The sequence below is a fragment of the Stegostoma tigrinum genome, chromosome 26 (genome assembly GCF_030684315.1).
Source record: "Stegostoma tigrinum isolate sSteTig4 chromosome 26, sSteTig4.hap1, whole genome shotgun sequence".
NCBI classification, from domain to species: Eukaryota; Metazoa; Chordata; class Chondrichthyes; order Orectolobiformes; family Stegostomatidae; genus Stegostoma; species Stegostoma tigrinum.
The window spans coordinates 130,053-146,705 of record NC_081379.1 but is presented as its reverse complement, the minus strand read 5'-3'; the positions used below and the strand labels follow the sequence as shown (position 1 = coordinate 146,705).

The window sequence follows — 16,653 nt, the reverse complement described above, 5'->3', positions numbered from 1 at the left end:
CCTTTGTGTGTGTGAATACAGAGTCTGTGCCTGGCTACCCCCAACATGGACAGGGTCGTGTAACTGGACCTACGTGGTACCATTAATACACCACACAGCATCCTTCCTGTGGATGATGCCACAAACATGCAATTTCAGGAGCAGATAGGCTCCTCTCCATATTCGTACCCTGGTACGGCACGGATAAGTTATCCAGAGAATTTATGAATCTAGCTAGAGTCTTAGAGCAAGTGGCCAACGACACCTCATGAGCTTTCAACAAAATAAATGCAGAAATCGTCATCCTACGAACTATGGCATTGCAGAACCGAATTGCGCTCAACATGACATTAGCTGAAAAAGGGGATACACGGATACTCATCATCAAGAAATGCTGCACGAACATTCCTCATAACTCAGAAGCAATTACTAATCTGGCTGACCATATCCAAAAGGAAATGAATAAATTCAAACAAGCTCCATCTTAGACCCTGTGGAGTTGGGTGAAAGTGTGGCTGGGATCCCTTGGGACTTCCATTGTACAGGGAACAGTAATGTTTGGCTGTAGCACTGTTCAAATGTTACATTGCCTTTGTCTTGTAAAATGCATTGTGAGCACAATTATGAAGAAGACGACTGCAGAAGAGCCATGGACCATGAGGGTGAACCTACTATACACCATCAAACCAACAGACTACTAGTGGAACAGGCTGTTTGAATTAATAGTGGCCCTTTGGTCATAATTTGCTTAGCTCTGCCTGCCATATCTGCTTACAGATATGCCAGGTAAGCAGCCTGCTCACACAGTGAAATACAATGAAACCTTAGAACAGAACTGCTAGAAGCTCAGTAAAAGAACGCTGTATGTTCCCATTCGAGACAGTTCTGATACAAGGATGCCTTAGGACAGATAAACAACCAGTTCCAGCTTTATTAATGAAAGGATGATTGTCCCAGTAAATGAATAACATCAGGTGCACATTAGGTCCTCAAGCAGCCTCAAGGATAACAGCTAAAGTTATTTCGTAGTAAATAGTTGTCTTTTTGAAGCTACCTGCAATATTAAATAGTTTCTAGCTAAAAATGCTCTAATCATAGAAGTCAGTTTCAATACATAACCAGGATATAATGCAAGCCTTAAAAAAAATTTAAGCTCAGATATAAAGATTAACTAGCCTTAGAAGACACTTTTTCTTATGCCCTGAACAAGAAAGATTGATCACAACCCATAGAAGTAGTTGAATAACGTTACACTTATAATTAACTATATAACAGAAGCTAACCTTATGGCAATTAGTTAAAACTAACTGAATTTTTATTTTTATATTGTGTAATTGGGACAGTGGGAAAATAAACGAAGTAACTGAATGTGATAAAAGGGAGCACCAAAATTCAGTGGGTAATAGAATCTGAGCTGTCCTTACAGATAGGCAAGCCTGGGAAAGACCTGAACAAGTATAGCTATTAAACTTTTGGAATGCAAATGAATAGGATGGAAAGATCCCACAGCCTGGAGATTACAATGTCTAGGGAATACCATAAGATCATGGGAACCTAGGGGTGTCCATGGAAGTGTCCAAACCTGATTAGGTGACCACAGGATTGGGTGTTTGAATTAAGGGGAAAGACGATGACTAAGTTGTATTTGATTACTATAACACAAAATGTATGAAAATGCTGTATATGTTTGCAAAAGCAGAGGATGTCATTTATCTATCTTCCGAAGCCAGATTTGGGAAAGATCCTTTGGCCCTCTCCCTGCATAAACTGGTTTCTGCTTGAATAAACATCTTGCACGTGCCTGAATCTGCCTGCCTCCCGAGTCTTTATCCCAGGTAAGGAAAAACGCTCCTACAGTTCTCCTTATTAGTACTTCCCAGGAGCAGAGAAACTATGCCATATTCTTCACAGCCTTCAATATGTCATAGATGACAAACATGTCATGAAGATCATTCCTATGCCATCTACTTCTTGCTTTCAAACAATGGCCAAACTTTAAATTGACCAATGTTCGCAGAAAACTACCCAGCCTTCAGGACAATATCAACCACAATACCAACCAATCCTGCCTTGGCAATCTCAGGACAAGTACCACAACACCACACAACCCTGTTGTTGCAGCCTCTGCAAGACATGCCAGATCATTGACAATGGATACTACCATCACATGTAGGGACACCACCCATCACATATACAGCAGATACGCATGTGAGAGACAAAAAAAAATCGCAGATACTGAAATCCAAGGTAGAAAACAGAAGGCTGGAAGAACACGGCAAGCTAGGCAGCATCTGGAGGAAAGGAAAAGTCAATGTTTCGAGTATTACCCTTCCTCAGGACTGCAGAAGAGTAACTGAAACGTTGACTTCTCCTTTCGTCCAGATGCTGCCTGACTTGCTGTGTTCTTCCAGATACTCATGTGATTCTACCAATGTTGTTTACTGTATACAGTGCAGGCAAGAATGCCCCAAGGCCTGGTATATTGGTGAGACCATGCAGACACTAAAACAAGGATGAATGGACTCCAAGCAACAATCACCGGACAGAGATGTTTCCTGCCAATCGGGGAACACTTCAGGTGTCAAGGACATTGAGCCTCGAAGGTGGTCTTTGAGATACACAACAATGCAGAATCATTGATCAGAAAATGACAGCCAAGTTCAGTACCCATGAAGACAGCCTCAACCGTGATCTTGGGTTCATGTCACAGTATACATAATCCCACGATACTGTTCTGTGTCTGTAAAATCTTCCTTACTGTCCTGTTTTCACATCATCTCCTTGATAACTTGTTATGATCTCTCTACCTTAATTAGTTTATACAGTTTTTGATTTCTTATTACTTTGGTGAGACCCTTGGCATGTGACCACCCCATTTTTAAATTTTTGTAATTCTCTCTACGCCTCAATTAATTTGATAAATCCCTTCACTTGCTATTCAGCTGTTGACACTTCACTCACACCATCAGACACTATAAACACCTGCAGAGACTTATTATTCAGGCTGTCAACACTCCACTCACACCACTTGTATAATTTTTTGGCGGTCTCTACCTATGAATTCTGTGCCTGTGTGCTTCTTTTCACTTCACCTGACAAAGGAGCAGTGTTCTAAAAGCTTGTGATTTCAAATAAACCTATTGGACTCTAACCTGGTGTTATTTGACTTCTGACTTTATTTTAAATCTAATCATCTGTGATAGTATCTATTAAATCTGTGCACCTTTTACAATGCCTTCACATCCTTCAAAAAGTGTATTACCGTAGTGATGTCCACAGTGACTTACAGAGACTTTGCCTAATTATTATTTTTCAACTCTGAATATATATAAAGCTTAGAATGCTCCAAAATGTTGCAGTCAGTACCAAGGCATGACCCTCAACTCAAGTTATATTTTGAAACCTGGATAAGTATACATGTAACAAAAATATATGACTTCACATTTAACTGTTAGTACATAGAAATATACTTGTACCGAAAAAGGCAAAAACAAAATGGCCTTTATAACAAAAGAAGTCCACTATCACAAGGATGAAATGTAGCCAGAACAAAATTTAATAAACATCTTAAAGCATATCATGTTATCATTTGGAAAAAAAAAGTTTCCCTGGCTGTCTAGAACCAGAGGAAACAGGCTTAGAATAAAAGGCAAGCCATTTAGGACTGAGGTGAAAAAGAACATCTTTACAGAAAGTAGAGAATCTTTGGGATTCTGTACCCCAATGGGCTACGGAAGCTCAGCTTTTAAGTAAGACAGAAATTGATAGATTTCTAGGTACTAATGATAGCAAATGAGATGAAGATAGTTCAGGAAGATAGCATTGAGTGTGATGGACAGCCATAATCTATAATGGCACACTGAATAGCCCATTCCTGCTAGTGAGTTCAACAGTCCAGTAACTAAATAAACAGGGAAACAGTGGTGAAATTACAGTAGAATTCATTAATTCATGTATTTAGGTTGGTGATGCACAGCTTGTGTGCCCTCAGCTCAGAATGACACAGCACTGAACAGAGCCATTTATCGTATTGGTGGCTGCCCCAGCATTTTAGTGAAGCCTGCTAATATTTGCCTTCACATTGCTCCATTTATTATATGTGTCGATGTATATTTTTGCAATTTGGTGATGACACAAAACTAGGCTGGATGTATGTTGATTTGAAGTGAATTTAGTCAGGCGAAATGATTAGGCAAAACCATGGTAGATGGAGTTCAACACAGAAAAGTGTGAGGTGCAGAGTACTTAGGTGGTGAGAGATTTGGGAATAACAGTATGTTGTGTCCAAAAGAACTTGGGTGTCATTGTTCATACACCACTGAAAGCCAACATGCAAATACAATAAGCAATTAGGAAGGTAAATGCCATATTGACATTTATTACAAATGTACATAAGACGTTTTACTTCAATTGTACAAAATCTTGGTGGGACCACACCAAGTTAATTGTGCACTGTTTTGGTCCCCTCACCCAAGGGAGTAAAGACTTGCCCATGTATGAGCAATAGCGTTTCACCAGACTAACTCATGGGGTGCAGGACTGTCCTAAGGAGAGATCATATTCTTGATAGCTTTGAAGGATGAGAAGTGATCTAACTGAAACTTACAAAATACTGAAAGGGCTAGACAGGGTAGATGCAGGAAGGATGACCACCTGGGATTCTAGAATATGGGAACAGTCTCAGAATAATGGGCAAACCATTTAAAACTGAGACACGAAGGTATTCTCTACCCTAGATAGCTGTGGAGGCCCAATCATTGAGTATATTAAAAGCGTGAAATCTAGAATCTGATTATCAATAATGACATCAAGGAAGAGGGAGATAATGGGACAATGCAAAGGAAGATAATCACCATGGTCTATAATATTAGAGCAAGATATGAGGGGTTGAATGGCTTATTCCCTGCTCTCTTTCACACAAAAGCTTACATACAGATTTAGTTTTATATCTAAACATTGATTTCTTTCTGGTGCTGTAAAATGTAACCACAATCTAAACTAATTTCATAAATTTTACAATTTGTGTTAAACTTAATATGAAATAGCCAATTAAAGTAAAACAAGTGCAGACATTGCATACTTTTAAAACAAAGTTTTCATAACAATCTTTTGAGGTATACAAACCTTCGTTTTGTTTTGACAGTTTATTGATTTCCTCTCATGATTCAGGGCCAAATAAGTGATCACTCTTCACATTCAAATAATCTAACTATGTGGACCTTCATAAACAACGTAAAAACATCATTTATATTGAGACTTTCATTTCTCAAGCCTCACAGGGTGTGTTAAAGCCAATTAAGTAATGTTTGAACCATAGTCACTGCTATCACGTAGGAAAAGCAAGACAATTTATACACAGCAAGATCCCACAAACAACAATAAAATATTGATATATGGTTAAATGATCTGCTTTCAGAAATACTGTAAATATTGTTTGAGGGATAAATACAGGCCAAGAGAATGCTCTTGCTCATCAAATGGGAGTATTTACATTTACCTGGGGTGAGGGGCTCGTCATATTCCAAAGAGACAGCCTCCCACTGGGCAGCACACCCTCAATACTGCATCAAACAGTCATCTTAAATTATGACTCAAATCTCTGGAGAAAAGTTTGAATTTACAATCTTCTTAGTGTGAGTCAGCTACCATTTAAGGCTGACAACACAATTCAGTATTCAACTAAGATACAGGTTTTTCAATTCATCTCACTGGTCAATGAATAGGAATGAAATCCTAGTCCATAATGGATTAATTTAGAGAAGTGACCATCCAATTGAAAACATGCAACATTACACCAGCTGAATAAATGAAGGACCTAGAGTCAACTCACCTTTATGACTCATTCAATACAAAGGGTTCAAACACAAGATTGCCCTAATCCAAGGCTTCCGAAATAGGGTCAGCATGTAGTTCTGAATGAGTCACATTTACACCCTCCCGAAACACCTGCCACAGGCAGTGGCAAAATGAAACCTTAAACAGACTTCTCAGTCTCTGCCCAGAGGGATCCAGAAAAAAATACCAGAGAAGATTGTACACAAAACTCATGAAAGTCATGAGAGTAGATCAAATTCTGACACAATCCAACAAAATCCAGCAGTCATATGGTACCAGTACCAATGACATAGGTAGGAAAAGGACTGAGAATGTGAAAAATGAGTACAGGGAGTTAGGTTGGAAGCTGAAGTCCAGGACAAATAGGGTAGTTATGTCTGCATTACTACCAGTGCTACATGATAACGAGGAAAGAAATAGGGAGAGATTGCAGCTTAACACGTGGCTACAGGGTTGTTGTGGGAGGGAGGGCTTCCATTATGTGGGTAATTGGAGCACATTCTGGGGAAAGTGGGACCTGTACAGTAAGGATGGGTTGCACCTGAGCCAGAAGGGCACAGATATGCCGGGAGGGAGGTTTGCTCGAGCTATGCGGGATGGTTTAAACAAGATTGGCAGGGGGTGGGGAACTAGGTTTGTAATTCAGAGGATGAGGTATTCAGCTTTCCAATAGACACAACAGGGAGTAAGGCTGTTAATAAAGAAATGCGGTCGATGGAGCTTAATTGTGGACACAGGGATGGTTTGAAGTGCGTATATTTCAATGCTAGAAGTATCAGAAATAAGGCAGATGAACTTACAGCATGGGTCTGTACTTGGAACTACGATGTTGTGGCCATTACAGAAACTTGGGTAACACAGGGACAGGAATGGTTGTCGGAAGTTCCGGGGTTTAGATGCTTTAAAAGAAATAGGGAGGGCAGCACAGTATGCTGATAGGCGAACAAGGGGAGAGGTCATTTTGGATTTGGTGCTTGACAATGAACCGGGCCAAGTACTCGACCTGTTGGGAGGAGAGCATTTTGGCGGTAGCAATCTGTTACTTTTACAATAGTCATGGAAAAGGTTAGGCACATACAGCAGGGTAAGGTTTATAATTGGGGGAAGGGTAATTACAATTCTGTTAGGCAAGAATGGGGTAACATAAAACAGGAACAGATGCTGTCAGGGAAGAGCACTATAGAAATGTGGAGATTGTTTAAGGAATGCATACTCTGTGTGCTCGATATGTTTGTCCCTAGCAGGCAGAGAAGATGCAGTCGAGTGAGGGAGCCTTGGCTCTCAAGAGAGGTTGAACAACTGGTTAAGAGGAAGAAGGACGCTTTTATAACGTTTAGGAAACAAGGATCGGAAAAGGGTCTAGAGGGATACAAGTTAGCCAGGAGGGAGCTGAAGAAAGGGCTCAGGAGAGCTATAAGGGAGCATGAGAAAACCTCAGCAGATAAGATCAAGGAAAACTCCAAGGTTTTTTACACATACATGAGGAATAAGAGAATGACCAGAGAAAGGGTAGGGCTGATCAAGGATTGTAGAGGGAATTTGTGCACGGAGCCTAAAGAGATAGGAGAGGTCCTTAATGAATACTTTTCTTCAGTATTCACATCTGAGATGGACCTAGTTGTGTAAGAGGACAGTATGAAACAGATTGGTAGGCGAGAAGAGTTTGAAGTTAGTAAGTAAGATGTACTAGGAATTTTGAGGAATTTGAAGATAGATAAGTCCCCTGGGCCTGATGGGATTTATCCAAGGATTCTATGGGAAGCACAGGAAGAGATTGCAGGGCCTTTGGTGATGATCTTTTTGTCTTCACTGTCCATGAGTATTGTGCCAGAAGATTGGAGACTGGCAAATTTCATTCCCCGTTCAAAAAAAGGAATAGGGATAACCCTGGAAATTATAGGCCAGCTAGTCTTACGTCAGTGGTGGGCAAATTATTGGAAAGGGTTCTGAGAGATAGGATTTATGATCACTTGGATAGGCACAGTCTGATTCGTGATGGTCAACATGGATTTGTGAGGGGTAGATCATGCCTCACAAACCTTATTGAATTCTTTGAAGAGGTGACCAAACATGTGGGTGAAGGTGGATGTGGTACACATGGATTTAAGCAAGGCGTTTGATAAGATTCCCCATGGTAGGCTCATGCAGAAGGTGAGGCGGCATAGGACAGGGGGAAATGTGGCAGATCGGATTCAGAATTGGCTGACCCTTAGAAGACAGAGGGTGGTAGTGGGCGGAAAATATTCAACATGATGCTCAGTTACAAGTGGTGTACCACAAGGATCTGTTCTGGATCCTCTTCTATTTGTGATTGTTGTGAATGATTTGGATGAAAGAGTGGAAGGGTGGATCAGTAAGTTTGCAGACGATACGAATTTGGGGGGGGGGGGGGCGGGGCGGTCAGCGGTCAAGCTGTGAATAGTGCGGAGGGCTGTTCTAGGTTACAAAGGGACATTGATAGGATGCAGAGCTGATCTCAGAGGTGCAGATGGAGTTTAACCCTGAAAAGCGTGAGGTGATTCATTTTTTTAAGGACAAATTTGAAAGCCGAATACAGGGTTAATGGAAAGATTCTTGGCAGTGTGGAGAAGCTGAGAGATCTTGGGGTTCATGTCCACAGTTCCCTGAAAACTGCCACCCAGGTGGATAGAGTTGTTAAGAAGGCGTATGGTGTGTTAGCTTTCATTAATAGAGTGATTGAGTCCAAGAGCCGTGAAGTCATGCTCTAGCTATACAAAAGCCTAGTTCGGCTACATCTGGAGTATTGTATCCAGTTGTCACCTCATTACAGGAAAGATGTGGGAGCATTGGAAAAGGTGCAGAGGAGATTTACCAGGACGTTGCCTGGAATGCAGGGAAGGTTTTACAAGGAAAGGTTGAGAGAGCTAGAGCTTTTCTCTTTTGAACGACAAAGGATGAGAGTTGACTTGTTAGAGGCATACAAAATGATCAGAGGTATAGATAGAGTGGACAGCCAGAAATATTTTCCTAGGGTGGAGGTAGCCATTACAAGGGGGCATAGTTTTAAACTGAATGGAGGTAGATATAGGGGAGACATCAGAGGTAGCTTCTTTACTCAGAGTGGTTGGGGTATGGAATACATTGCCGGAGAGGGTAGTGGAGTCAGCCTCATGAGGGGCATTTAAGTGGCTATTAGATAGGCATACGGATGATAGTATAAGGTAGGGTGGAGGTTAGATTGACCTTAGGTTTAGGGTACAAGTTCAGCACAACATCATGGGCCAAAGGGCCTGTACTGTGCTGTACTGTTCTATGTTCTAAAATCCAAGTTGACTGGTCGTGATGTATGCATCTGTGCTATTATAAAGGTTGCAAGAACAGCAACTCATATTCTGCTTGGGAACCCTGCAGCCCAATGGTATCAATGTGGACTTCACAAGCTTCAAAATCTCCCCTTCCCCCACTACATCCCAAAACCAGCCCAGTTCTTCCCCTCCTCCCACTACATCCCAAAACCAGCCCAGCCTGTCTCCACTTCCCTAACCTGTTCTTCCTCTCACCCATCCCTTCCTCCCACCTCAAGCCGCACCTCCATTTCCTACCTACCACCTCATCCCGCCTCCTTGACCTGTCCATCCTCCCTGGACTGACCTATTCCCTCCCTACCTCCCCACCTATACTCTACTCTCTCCCTATCTTCTTTTCCCTCCATCTTCGGTCCGCCTCCCCCTCTCTCCCTATTTATTCCAGTTCCCTCTCCCCATTCCCCTCTCTGATGAAGGGTCTAGGCCCGAATTGTCAGCTTTTGTGCTCCTGAGATGCTGCTTGGCCTGCTGTGTTCATCCAGCTCCACACTTTGTTATCTATTATAAAGACCACCTGTTTTCATCAACACAAGTTCAACACTCACCCACTCTGCTGCTGAAAAACCCTCATTCATGCCATTATCACCAGGTTTGACTGTTCCAATGCACTCCTGGTTAGCTGGTTAGACTCCCACATTTTACCCTCCTTTATTATAAACTCAACCAAAATTTTGGTGGCAGTATTCTTACAATTTCTGTTCATCCATCTAGATGGTAGAGGGATTGGATTTATGCACTCTTTCCAGCATTTGACGCACATGAATAATTTTCCATATTGTCAGATGTATTTCTAGTGTCATAGCTGCAACGCAATAATTAAGCTAGGGAGGCAAAAGTTCATGGTTCACAACTCACTAGTGTCAGCTCTCCAGCAAAAATGTTAATAGATTAGTAATTAGAGAGAAACTTGGAGTTGAGTGATGAGCACACTGTTAAAGGAACTGGCAATTGCGCAGATTCTATGAATTGCTGCAGGGATGAAAAAGTAGATAAATACATAGATTTTTGTTTCAACATATCCCCTTTGAATTAAGACACTTATTTGCAACAAGGTCTGGCCTATCAGTTTATTTAACTTCTCTTTTATATTTTTTTTGAAAAATTAGTTCAACAAAATGTATTGGAACATCAAATATAAAATGTTTAAAAATTCTGAGAAACAAAACTCCCAAGTCTGCAAAATATTTTCTTGCAATTTACATCTTGGTGCAAGTTTTACAAGCAGTAACCAGTCTATATGGTCTACATCCAATACAAAAGTACAGATATTGTGCATTCTCTAAACATTACTAAAATATAATCTTGTGGGGATTTGGTTCTAATTTTTAAGTCACAAAACTAGTAAGATATGGACTACATTTGTTAAAAAGGCACAGAATGTTTTGTTACACATACAGTGTGACCTCTAATATATAGACACACATATTAAGGCCATCATTCAGTTTCAATATTCCAAAATAAACCTGTCTTTTATCAACAAGAAATGTGCATATACATGTCATTTTAGTGCAAGTAATGATTTGGTCAAAAATGAACAGGAAACAGTTTACAAATTTGCAGAAGTTCGTAAAACATGAAATCGCTTCAATGTCATACGGATTGATCCTAGATCACGATTGATTCTTTCTAAACGATCTTCCAAAGCTTCCTGTGAAAACAGTTCAAATTATAGGAATACATAATGCAAGCGTATGCACATTTAAGTATATGGGTGCAAGTATGCAAAATACAGTTTGTGATGAGAGGATGATCTGTGAATTCTACTGCAGCCAGCAATTGAGATCAGATAGATTTAAGGCTTTCAAATTGTTTCAGCCGAGTTATATTTCTGAGACAATGTGTTTATTTTATACACAGTTAACTACACATTTTCCCTGACAGTCAGACTACCTATCTGCAACTCATGAAGATTATCTAGATAGTTAGGGAATGGAAGAAAAAGCTTAAAAGCCATCAAAAATCACATGACACCACATTATAGTCCAACAGATTTATTCGAAGACACAAGCTTTGAGCGTCTCACTCCTTCTTCAGGTGAACCTGGTGTTGTGTGATTTTTGACCTTGTCCACTCCAGTCTAACATCAGCATCTCCATATGATTTTAAAATTGTCACAGGCTTTTTAAAATGTTTGATTCAAAAATACTTTACAACTATTGCATCGACATGATTATTTGTTGACATACAATTTCCCCTCAAGTGATAGGTGCCTGTTGGTTTTGGTCTGTTCTGGTACTTGTAGAGATCCCAATCTTCAGTATTTGTTCCTGTGTCCTTCCATGTGGACTCTAATTTCCAACTTTTCGTTCCTGCAATATTGATTTGTCTGCCACAGCACAGTAGCCATTCATGCTATGATTTTAATTATGTGTTTTTAATTTAATTATCTATTAGTCATAGAGCCATAGAGATCTACAGCACACAAAAAGTCTCTTCAGTCCAGTCAAAATCAACAACCTGACAATTCTAATCACAATGTTTCAGGAAGTGGCTAATATTGGCAAGGCCATATTAATTACCTATCTCTAGACAAAGCGATTGGAGTGTCATTTACAAAGAACTCTCTAGATCATTTCTGCAGGCACTAGAAACCAACTAGTAGACCAGAAGCCATGATCCAAAGCGATCAGATAGTGGTTTTGTTCCCTTCAAAAACATTGGTGAAAAAATGCGCTTTTTATGGGTGGTCTGGCAAATTTTCCTCCCATCAAACTACAGGTTACCAAATGTATAGAATTCAATTTCACTATTTTCTGTGATAGGTTTGAACTAATGAGCTTGTGGCTGACCAATGTCATTCTGGTTCTAAAGATTATTCTGGTTATAGAGTCCGAAAAGGGCCCCTGCAATTCTCTTCAACGTTACTTGGACTCCTGTTGTAATAATTTATCTCAGTTCCTGCGATCTTTCAAAGATATCATTGATTAGAAGATCTTATTTTAGTTACCTGACTATTGAAAGCTAGTAAGTAATTTCATATTTAATTGCTGCTGACCTACATTGTGTGATGTAGTCACCAGTTCATGCATTTTTGCTTGTCTCCTTACACTGGCAGAAATTAAGGCACATAATACGTGAAAATTCACTGAACCTAAATCCATTACAATAAAACACGGGTTACAGCCAAATTATATCATACCTTTTCATGCCTTGCTTGCAGAGTCATTCTACCTGTTGAACCAGGTATGCGACTTAGCGCAGCTTCAATCTGGAGTGCAAAATTAAGATACTAAATTAAGCTGTGGCAACATGTTTAAAAAAACACTTGGTAAAGGAAAAAGCTGCTACATTCACCCAGTTATGCCGTGACACTTTGTTTCGGTAATAACAAAATAAACTGTGAACTTCCTTGAATGCATGCATTACAAATGCAGCCAGACGTACTTACTTGGTACGTTTCAGTTTTACACTTTATGCTGTAAATGTTATAGTCTGACCTGATTGGTCATTTTCATTAATTTTAATTCCCAACCTCTTCTGTCACTGTTTTGTATTTCAGAACTGGACTGTAGGCCTGTGATCAGCAACGTGCTGCAAGGATCGGTTCTGGGTCCACTGTCGTTTGTCATTTATATCAATGATTTGGATGAGAATATAGAAGGTATGGTTAGTAAGTTTGCAGATGACATGAAAATTTGGTGGTTTAGTGGACAGCGAAGAAGGTTATCCAAGAGTACAAAGAGATATTGGTCAATTTGCCAATGGGTTGAGAAGTGGTAGATGGAATTTAATTTACATAAATGAGAGGTGTTGCATTTTGACAAGACAAATCAGGGCAGGAGTTAGAGATAACAAGGTGTAGAGCTGGATGAACACAGCAGGCCGAGCAGGAAAACTGGCGTTTCGGGTCTGGACTCTTCTTCAGAAATAGTGGAGGGCAGGAGTTACACAGTTAACGTATGGTCCTTGGGAGTGTTTTTGAACAGAGGGACCTAGGGCTGCAGGTTTATAGTTCCTTGAAAGTGGGGTCACAGATAGATAGGTGGATGGGGGTGGTGTTTGGCAAGCTTGCCTTCATTGGTCAGAGTACTGAGTACAGGAGTTGGGATGTCACTTTGTGGCTGTACAAGGCAGTGGTGAGGTCACTTTTGGAGTAATACATAGAATTCTCTCCCAGAGAAGCAACACTCTCCTATAGAAATGATGTTATTAACCTAGAAAGGGTGTGGAAAAAATTTACAAGAGCATTGCCAGGACTGCAGGGTTTGAGTTACAAGGACAGGCTAGACCTTTTTTTCCCCTGGAGCACTGGAGGCTGAGGGGTGACCTTATAGAATTTTAAAAATTACAAGGGGCATAGACAAAGTGAATAGCCAAAGTCTTTTTCTGAGGGCAGGAGTGTCCAAAACCAAAGGGCATAAGTTTAAGGTGAGAGAGAAGGATTTAAAAGAATCCGAGGGGCAACCTTTTCAACAGAGGGTGGTATGTGCATGGAATGAGCTGCCAGAGGAAGTGGTGGAGGTGGGTTCAATTACATTTAAAAAAACATTTGGATGGGTACACAAACAGGAAGGATTTAGAGGGATATGAGCCAAATGCAAGCATATGGGACTAGGTAAACATAGAACATAGAACATTACAGCACAGTACAGGCCCTTCGGCCCTCAATGTTGTGCCAACCTGTCATACCGATCTCAAGCCCATCTAACCTACACTATTCCATGTACGTCCATATGCTTATCCAATGACGACATAAATGTACCTAAAGTTGGCGAATCTACTACCGTTGCAGGCAAAGCGTTCCATACCCTTACTACTCTCTCAGTAAAGAAACTACCTCTGACATCTGTCCTATATCTTTCACCCCTCAATTTAAAGCTATGCCCCCTCGTGCTCGCCGTCACCATCCTAGGAAAAAGGCTCTCCCTATCCACCCTATCTAACCCTCTGATTATTTTATATGTTTCAATTAAGTCACCTCTCAACCTTCTTCTCTCTAATGAAAACAGCCTCAAGCCCCTCAGCCTTTCCTCGTAAGACCTTCCTTCCATACCAGGCAACATCCTAGTAAATCTCCTCTGCACCCTTTCCAAAGCTTCCACATCCTTCTTATAATGCGGTGACCAGAACTGTACACAATACTCCAAGTGCGGCCGCACCAGAGTTTGGTACAGCTTCACCATAACCTCTTGGTTCCGGAACTCGATCCCTCTATTAATAAAAGCTAAAACACTGTATGCCTTCTTAACAGCCCTGTCAACCTAGGTGGCAACTTTCAAGAATCTGTGTACATGGACAACGAGATCTCTCTACTCATCTACACTGCTAAGAATCTTACCATTAGCCCTGTACTTTGCCTTCTGGTTACTCCTTTCAAAGTGCGTCACCTCATACTTGTCCGCTTTAAACTCCATTTGCCACCTCTCAGCCCAGCTCTGCAGCTTATCTATGTCTCTCTGCAACCTACAGCATCTTTCATCACTATCCACAACTCTACCGACCTCAGTGTCGTCTCCAAATTTACTGACCCATCCTTCTACGCCCTCATCCAGGTTATTTATAAAAATGACAAACAGCAGTGGACCCAACACCGACCCTTGCGGTACACCACTAGTAACTGGTCTCCAGGATGAACATTTCCCATCAACTACCACCCTCTGTCTTCTTTCAGCAAGCCAATTTCCGATCTAAACTGCTATATCTCCCAAAATTCCATTCCTCCGCATTTTGTACAATAGCCTATTGTGGGGAACCTTATCGAACACCTTGCTGAAATCCATATACACCACATCAACCGGTTTACTCTCATCTACCTGTTTGGTCACCTTCTCAAAGAACTCAATAAGGTTTGTGAGGCACGGCCTTCCCTTCACAAGACCGTGCTGACTATCCCTAATCAAATTTATTCTTTTCCAGATGATTATAAATCCTATCTGTCATAACCTTTTCCAACACTTTATCAACAAGTGAAGTAAGGCTTCAGTCTATAATTACCAGGGTTGTCTCTACTCCCCTTCTTGAACAGGGGAACCACATTTGCTAACCTCCAGTCGTCTGGCACTATTCCTGTAGACAATGACGAGTTAAAGATCAATGCCAAAGGCTCGGCAATCTCCTCCCTGGCTTCCCAGAGGATCCGAGGATAAATCCCATCCGGCCCAGGGGACTTATCTATCTTTACACTCTTTAGGATTTCTAATGCCTCTTCCTTATGAGCCTCAATCCCACCTAGTCTCGTAGCCTGTATCTCAGTATTCTCCTCGACAACATTGTCGTTTTCTAGAGTGAATACTGTTAAGTTTGGGATACCTGGTTGGTATGGATGAGTGGGACCAAAGTGTCTGTTTCTCTGCATAGATTGCTTATGACAATGAATTCATACCGGCTATTCACCTTTTTACCAAATTGAACTGCAATTTTTGTTTTCAGTTATTCATTGTGCGATGTCGAGCATGGCTGGCGAAGTCTACCAGCATTTATTGCCCAACCCTCATTCCCAAGAGACGATGGTGGCAACCTGCCTCCCTAAGTTGCTACAGGTATGCCCAGAGTGTTACTGGGAAGGGAAGGGAAGTCCAGAATTTTGAGATAGTGGAGGAATCTACAAGTCAGGAAGGTGTGTGAGACTTGGAGAGGGACTTGCAGGTTGTAATGTGTTCCGACATATCTGCTGCCACTGTCCTTCTGGTTGGAAAAAAACCGCTCAGGGATCCCTGGTGGGTTATAGAATGTATCTTGTAGATGGTATACACTACGGTCACTGTAAATCTGCGCTGCAGGGAGTCAATGTTCAAGGTGGTACATGCGATGCTAATAAAATGGGCTGCTTTGTCCTGAATTGTGATCAGAGATAACGGGAACTGCAGATGCTGGAGAATCCAAGATAACAAAGTGTGAAGCTGGATGAACACAGCAGGCCCAGCAGCATCTCAGGAGCACAAAAGCTGACGTTTCGGGCCTAGACCCTTCATCAGATAGGGGGATGGGGAGAGGGTTCTAAAATAAATAGGGAGAGAGGGGGAGGCGGACCGAAGATGGAGAGAAAAGAAGATAGGTGGAGAGGAGAGTATAGGTGGGGAGGTAGGGAGGGATAGGTCAGTCCAGGGAAGACAGACAGGTCAAGGAGGCGGATGAGGTTAGTAGGTAAGAAATGGAGGTGTGGCTTGAGGTGGGAGAAAGGGATAGGTGAGAGGAAGAACAGGTTAGGGAGGCGGGGACAAGCTGGGCTGGTTTTTTGGATGCAGTGGGAGAAGGGGAGATTGTGAAGCTTGTGAAGTCCACATTGATACCATTGGGCTGCAGGGTTCCCAAGCGGAATATGAGTTGCTGTTCCTGCAACCTTCAGGTGGCATCATTGTGGCACTTTGTATTAGTCTTCCTTTCATCCTGAAGGACATTTCGGAGGCTCCCTTGTCAAAGATGTATAATCCAGATAGCAGTGGGAGTCGGTGGATTTGTAAACAAACATCCTCACACCCCACTTCCTGTAAAGACTCCATCCCATTCTCTCAGTTCCTCCATCTCCATCGCATATGTTCAGATGAGGCCAACTTCAACAAGGGAGCCTCTGAAA

At 41.5% G+C, this 16,653-nt stretch overlaps 1 protein-coding gene across 6 annotated transcripts in view; it reads right to left on the bottom strand.

Annotated features, from left to right (window-relative positions):
- Nucleotides 1-10,200: 10,200 nt before the first annotated feature.
- Nucleotides 10,201-16,653, bottom strand: part of LOC125464017 (M-phase phosphoprotein 9) — a 99,619-nt gene continuing 93,166 nt past the window's right edge. For all 6 annotated transcript variants that reach the window (XM_059654865.1, XM_059654864.1, XM_059654867.1 and 3 more), the window contains 2 exons: nt 12,280-12,348; nt 10,201-10,788 (listed from right to left, as the gene is read on the bottom strand). In XM_059654865.1, the coding sequence (XP_059510848.1) occupies nt 10,687-10,788; nt 12,280-12,348 (171 nt within the window). In that variant the 3' untranslated portion in view covers nt 10,201-10,686. The remainder of the gene's footprint in view (nt 10,789-12,279; nt 12,349-16,653) is intronic.